Raw genomic sequence first — 7117 nt, 5'->3', positions numbered from 1 at the left:
AAGTCGTCCAAAGAAGAGAGGAGGCAATTGCCATGATAATAAGACGAAAGAGAGTTGATCTCTAATAAGTGTCCAGGTGTGTCAATTCTTATAAATCTTTTTTTTTTTTTTAAAGTAAAAATGAATACACGTTAATGGACCATACTATAAAATTATGATATTTTTAAAGGAATTTTTTTATCATATAAGTTTAAAGACAAACATTTTATTAAAATTATGAAAATTTTATTTATATGCACTAGCACTTATGAGCCACATACGCATTTATCCACAAGTAATATGGGTCATCTTAGTGATTGTTCACGTAGATTCCAGAATTTTCCTTATTGTTTCGAGTAGATTCCAGAATTTTTCCTGATTAACATAAAATAAAATATAGGAAAGAGACAAAACGCTAACCACCTAACAGAAGGAACCTGACCCTACAGGTCTATACAACACTGGTTGACTGGAAAAGCAGAACCTGTAAGTCCAAAAAAAATAACTCCTCAACGAAGTTGTCCAATTAGAGACAACTGAGATGGCAACTTCCATGATGAGAGGAAGAAGAGAGAACTGATATGAGAAGGCAACTTCCATGACAAGTTCTTGGTTAGTCTTTAAATACAGGTTAAATGGACTAGTGTCTTTACTCAGAAAAGAGATCAGACTAAAACAACCCACAAAGATTGATTTTGTAAAATGGAAATAGCCCAAGCCTTTGATATTTTTCCTCTAAATGATGCCCACTTCCCACCTTTCTTGGGCAAAAATGAAGAAGATGAGACTATGCTACTCTTAGATGCTGCATTTGCAGAAGAATTGCAGTTCCAGGAGGCTTTGAAGGCCTCTCTGATCACTTGTCAAATGCCAACTTCTGGGACAAGTGCCAAGCCATCGGTTCATGTGGAAGTAAGAGGAGAATCCTCTATGGGTTTCTGCGAAAATTGCCTGGGGAAAAAAGAAAATGATCAGCTGATCAAGAATGGGAACTGTCGTCACCCAATTTGCTTGGAATGTATAAGCAAGCATGTGGAGGCAAAGATCAAATTGGGCATGAAGACTTTTACATGTCCAGGCTTGAACTGTGAATGTGTCTTACAATTGGAGACATTTAAGAATGTTCTCTCGAAGGATGTGCTCAACCTGTGGGAAAAGGCACTGTCTACGAAGCTGGTTCCAAAACTTACTTGCAGGTCAGTGCATTTTATAGTTGAAAATGCAGCATTTACTTGGGTTGGTTTTTGGTGTTGGTAGTGATGTTAATTAGTATCGTTTTATTCGGATGAGCTAGATCTTGTTGATGATGATTCTTAATTAAGTTGTTCTAACTTCATTAGCCACTAAAATGATAATGCTTCAACTTTTGCTAACAATTTTAAACATTAGATGAATATGTTGGATTTTTGTGACGTGAAATTGTTTGTAAATATGTGAAAGAGAAAATGAAGTGAAAGAAATTCTCAATGATGGAGAGAATGCATCGAAACCATATTTGACGTATGGCATTTTGCTTGGTCAATATTGGTGGCATTATTTTGCTGGCAGCCACTGGCTGCCAACATGTATTCACATCAAATAACTGTCTGTTCTTTTAATTTTATATCTTGGCTATAAGTAGATATTCACTTCATGGCATGGGGGAAATCGAGTGATTTAGTAGAGCCATTAGGCTCTGCCTTCCATGTTTGAGTGAAAGCGTTTTTTTTTTTTTTTGTATTCCCTTTGTGGGTGGATAGACTTAGGGAACTCCTGCTGAACATTGGGTTAAGGGTAGGTAATTATGAGTGTGATCTCTTAAACTCTTACCCTTAGTATCTTGGTGTTGAGAATAGTTATTTAGTGTCTGTTTGGCATTGAGTTTAGAGAGTCAAAACTGTATTTCTGAATAAAAGCACCATTTTAAATGTTGTAGAAAAAAATAATTTGAAAAAAAACTATTTTGTTATTTTAGTGTTTCTGTAGATAAAACTTATTAAATTTAATTTTAAATTATTTTTAATACTCTTTAACTAATATTTTTATAAAAGTATAATAAACCAATTTCTATGATTAGATTCATTGATACTAGTGCTCACAAAAGTACAATGAATCTTAACACACATATAAGTGCGTGCGCGCGCGCGCATACACACACACATATATATATATATATTATGATAATACAGTAAAATATTTAGTCAAATCAAATTATAAGTATCAATAAAAAAAAACTATTCTCTTTAACTTATTATTATCATTTTTTTATTTATAAATTTTAAAAATATTATAAATAAATAGGTCAACTTAAAATTATAACTGATTTGCTAAGTCAAACACCCTTTACTTATGAGTTATAATGCTAAAATTTCTAATATAACTTATAAAAGAAAAAAAAAATTGCTAACTCTAGTGCGCATGTATATATATATAAACTTTTTCCTAATACTTATTTATAAAAATTTATTAGACAATATCATCTAATTTAAAATACATATAATTTCTCATACATAATTTAAAAAATTTATTAAAAAAAAAATCAATTTCCACATTAACATATCTTAAATAATATGTATGCATTAATATAGCATTTTAACTCATAATAAAATCATTTTCTTTTAAAAAAATTCTTATATAAATTATTTTCTCCACAAATTAATAATAATAATAATAATAATAATAATAATAATAATAATAATAATAATAATAATAATAATAATAATAATAATAAGAAAATTAACAATTAAAAAGAAATCCCTTTTTGGATATTTCTACACCTTATGTACCCAATATTATATTTTTTAATTCATTAAATTTCAATAAAATTAAAAGTTTAAAATATGTTAATTAATTTCAAAATTCACACAAATTATTGTGTACCTTATTTGATAATGATCCATTAAAGACGATCAAAATCATCTATATAATTTAAAAAAATTAAAAAAAATAATTTTACATATTGTCGCAAGGGTTTTGCGATCGCCAGACGAGTTCTCACCGAAGTAGAAAAAGTGAGGTGTTACCACTTTAATTTTGAGGGAAATTAAAGAAAACAATTTTTTGAAAATTAAAATCCACTTTGAAAACAGAGATTCTAGATTCGAGGTCCATACACTGGTGGGAAAGGTGTTAGGCACTCCACCTCGTCCCTCAACGAGGGTAAGCAGATTTAATGTTATGCTCTTTATAAATTAAAATTGATAATTAGAGGGTTGGAATGACGATGTTAATCCTTTGTGTGGATAAAAGGAATATTTGATATTTCACTATTTAGGGTTGCCCAAGAACACGAGTACATGAGATGACCCTTCAGTGAATAGTTGTTGTGTAATGGATTTTTGTTGGGGGTTAATTCGAATATTGAAGTTGCGATATTTTAATTTGGATTTAAGCTAAGAGAATTTGGTTAAGAACTCTCTCCCGATCTCTTAATGTATTCTGTTAAAATTTAAGCGGAAGATTTCGGGTAAGAACTCTCCCCCGATCTCTTAGTGTTAAGGGTTTAAGTTGAGAACTAGGGTAAGAGCTCTCCCCCGATCTCTTATTATATTTAGAATTTAAGTTGAGAATTCGGGTAAGAACTCTCCCCCGATCTCTTAGTGTATTTAAGAATTTAATTTGAGAACTCGGGTAAGAACTCTCCCCCGATCCCTTAGTGTTAAGAATTTAAGTTGAAAACTCGGGTAAGAACTCTCCCCCGATCTCTTAGTGTATTCCGTTAAAGATTAGACTGAGTTTGGGTAAGAACTCTCCCCCAAACTCTTAATGTGTTTACATTAAAAATTAAACTGAGTTCAGGTAAGAACTCTCCCCCGAACTCTTAATGTGTTTACGTTAAAAATTAGGCTGAGTTCGGGTAAGAACTCTCCCCTGAACTCTTAATGTGTTTACGCTAAAAATTAAATAAAGTTTGGGTAAGAACTCTCCCCCGATCTATTAGTGTGTTTATTAGAATGGCGTTTTGTAAGAACTTGGAACTAAGAATTTTGGTAAAGGGTCCTTCTTGACCCCTTTTTGTGGGAACAAAGTACCGAGGACACAAGAGACCCATGTACAGCTTTTCCTAGCCTACAAGACCTTATAACTAGATAGTAGATGAAAGACCGAACTCCTTGCCGATCTTCCGCATGATCGCTTTATTAGAACACTTTGATTAGCGATATCCGATCTCTTTTTAGTTGCTCGTCCGGGATCCGATCTTATCTTGATTCCCAATCTATTATATTATCACCTGGGCTTGTTCCGAAGCCTGACCTCATAACTTATTTGTTAATTTTGCTTCCGATCTATCCGACCTTTGCTACACCTATCTTCCTTTATCATTTTTCATTTATTCAGACCAAAACTCTCGTGTTAAAGTACCCCTGCCTATATTCTTTAGAGTATTTTCAAGTCACCTATGACTTGAATGTATACTCTCGAAGGAAATGAAAACTAAGTGACGATAAATGGACTTTGTGAGTGAATAGAAAAAAGGAGACATAGGAAATAACTTCGGGCCTATTCTGAGACTTAATATGACTGGATATAAAAGAAGCTTTAAAAGAAAACTTGAGAAAACAAACCAAGGGTATTTAACAAAATGACAGTGTAGACGCTTACCTGTGGAAAGTTGAGAAGACAGATGAGCTGACTCCGGTATCCACAAATCTTGCAAAAGTGAAAGCTGACGGCCGAAGGACTCGAACTTACCGAAATAATGGGAATAGGTTGGAACGAAGTTGAACTCGGGAGATAATGCACAGATACTAGAGCTGTAGGAATGAAGCGGAATGAAAATGGTTTTAGAGGGTGGTGCACAGGCACTGAAAATGAAAATCTTAGGGTTTAGAGCTCCTTTTAGTGAAATACTTCAGAAAACTAGTTTCTAAAGTTTCTCAATACTTCGATAGCTCAAAATGGCAAGACTGGATCAAAATCTAGATTCTTTCCACGATAATCACCACCTTCTTTTTTTTCGTCCCTTCTACAGTGTTGCACGCAGGTATTTATAGGGAATGGGTGCCCAAAATGAAGGGTCAGGATCTTATTAGGGGGAGACAGAGGGCTCAGATTCAAAAGGACATAATCTGATATTCGAGAATTAAAGAGAATCAAAATGGAGGGTCGAAATTCTGTTCAGAATATCCGTCCTTTCTCTTCTTAAGCCAACGGTCAAGGATCTTACCTTACGAAATGGATCCAAAGGCTGGGAATAAAAAGCGCCAAATTTGTCATCTGCTTTTGATCTGAGGGCTCTAGATCCATCCTTACAATTATAATTAACAGTAGAGATCGAGATGTACAGGGCTGCTTTAACTGTTTTGGCGTCTGGCGGTTAGGAGGTCGTCTTTGCAAATGAGATGTGTGGTGAGGATCTGATCATGCCTGCGATGCTTTAACTAACTCAGATCTGACGGTGGGGAAAGCTAATTGAAGGCTATGATTGGTAGTTGTTCAACTCCCTGAGTTCTCCGATCTCACGGGTCGTTCCTGGCTTTTCTGATCTTCCCATTGTGACCATTCCCTTTTAAGGGTTATTATTCCAATCTCTACCCCTTGCATCACGTCCAATCTTATTTCCCGGTCTCTCTCATTCTGATCTTTTGAGATCGCCCAAATGATATAATCCGATATTTTGAGATCGCCTAACTGATGTAATCTGATCATTTAGAAATGAAATGAAATTTTTGTTTGAATGTTTTTGTTTTGTTATTGCATTGATTATTTTTTCAATCTCTGATGAGTGTACCCGATCTGATCCCTAGACGAATCTCTATTCGTCGATCTATAGGTTTGGAAGTTTGTACAATCCAATGATCTTAATTAACCGATCTCATTTATCCAATTTTTATTATGTTTCTGGAACCTTCTTGCGATGTGTCAAGGTGGAAGCCCGGTTTTGCTAACTAATGTATCGCTTGGGACTTCATGAGCATTTAATACTCAAACGGGTATAAATAGGGGAAAGGTGAGTCATTTGTTTCCTTATGTCATTTTCAGACCTTCCCCTAGCGATTTCAGCTCTTCCTCTTGCTTTCTAAAGTTTTCAAGCACTGATTTACACTCTGGTAAGGGTTTTGATCTTTTCTTGGTTATTTTTCCTTTTTTTTTTTTTTTTTTTTCTGAAAATGAGCGGCACCGATGGTCAGAGAGCTGCTAGTCCTCCCTCCGTCCATATCTCATGGACATCGGATGAAGTTGAGATGGTCAGGCCAAGCGGGCAACCCGAACCTTCTACGACCTCTGTCTCAATCCACGGTTGGCGGCCCAATCAACAAGCATCTTCTTCAGGGAAAGAAAATTTACCCATGGATGAGTCGCCATCAATCTTCCAGGAAACCGATCTTCAGTCCATTAGTCAAGAATACAACCATCGGACTAACTCCAATGAGCTCATCCGATGTCATGGCGATCACCGAGCTAATCATTTCTTTGAAAAAAATGACATGATCATGGTATATGAAGAACAATTGAAAGTCGGGCTTTGGTTCCCCCTGAACGAATTCTTTAAAGCCGTTATGAAGTTCCATCAAGTATGCATAGCCCAAGTGCACCCGAACTCTTGGTGGATCCTGGTGGCTTTCAGAGGTTTATGCCGAGCTAAAAAGCTCGAGCCTACAGCAAAGATTTTTGCTGAGTTGCATAGGCTCACTTGATGAAAGGATGACGAGTATTGGTTTTTCCAAGCCAAGCAGCACTGTGGGTTTTTTACCGTTCTCCCTTCTTCATTGAAGAATTGGAAGAATCGGTTCTTTATATTGAGGAGTAAGATTCCGAATGGCTTCAAGGGTATCCCACGCAGTTGGCAGTACCTGGTCCCTTCAGTTCCAAAGAAGATCGCCCTAAATAGAGACGAGGACGTCATGGTAAAGGAATTGAAGGACCAGGCGGCTATTCATAAGTATTCATGTCTAGATGCGGTAATGGTCGAACTAAAGTGGTGGCTAATACAGATGATCGCCAATGAGGATTATGAGCTACAGCTCTCTAACCTCGGACCCGGGATTGGTATAACCTAAATCTTTAGCCTCCCGACTTAGGTGATCTCACTAACTTGTTTTCCGTGCAGGAATGGCTGGAAGCTAGGGCGCGAAGGAGAGTCACAAGAGAAAAAGGGAGGTCGCCCAGAAGGTACAAGAAATGAAAATTGCCGCTATATCTCAAACACTGGGGCGAG

General features: G+C 35.9%; 1 protein-coding gene across 1 annotated transcript; it reads left to right on the top strand.

Moving 5' to 3' along the window:
• Positions 1 to 493: 493 nt before the first annotated feature.
• On the top strand, positions 494 to 1283 carry LOC131177100 (uncharacterized). The gene has a single exon (XM_058142085.1). The coding sequence runs from the start codon at positions 682 to 684 to the stop codon at positions 1234 to 1236; it is 555 nt and encodes a 184-aa protein (XP_057998068.1). The 5' UTR covers positions 494 to 681; the 3' UTR covers positions 1237 to 1283.
• The last annotated feature ends 5834 nt before the right edge of the window (positions 1284 to 7117 follow it).

The sequence above is a fragment of the Hevea brasiliensis genome, unplaced genomic scaffold (genome assembly GCF_030052815.1).
Source record: "Hevea brasiliensis isolate MT/VB/25A 57/8 unplaced genomic scaffold, ASM3005281v1 Scaf330, whole genome shotgun sequence".
NCBI lineage: Eukaryota > Viridiplantae > Streptophyta > Magnoliopsida > Malpighiales > Euphorbiaceae > Hevea > Hevea brasiliensis.
The sequence above is the reverse complement of the archived record's forward strand: the minus strand, read 5'-3'. Positions and strand labels throughout refer to the sequence as shown.

Bases quoted from the DNA above. Each gene is read 5' to 3' on its own strand.
- LOC131177100 (XM_058142085.1), top strand. From the start codon at position 682: ATGGAAATAGCCCAAGCCTTTGATATTTTTCCTCTAAATGATGCCCAC.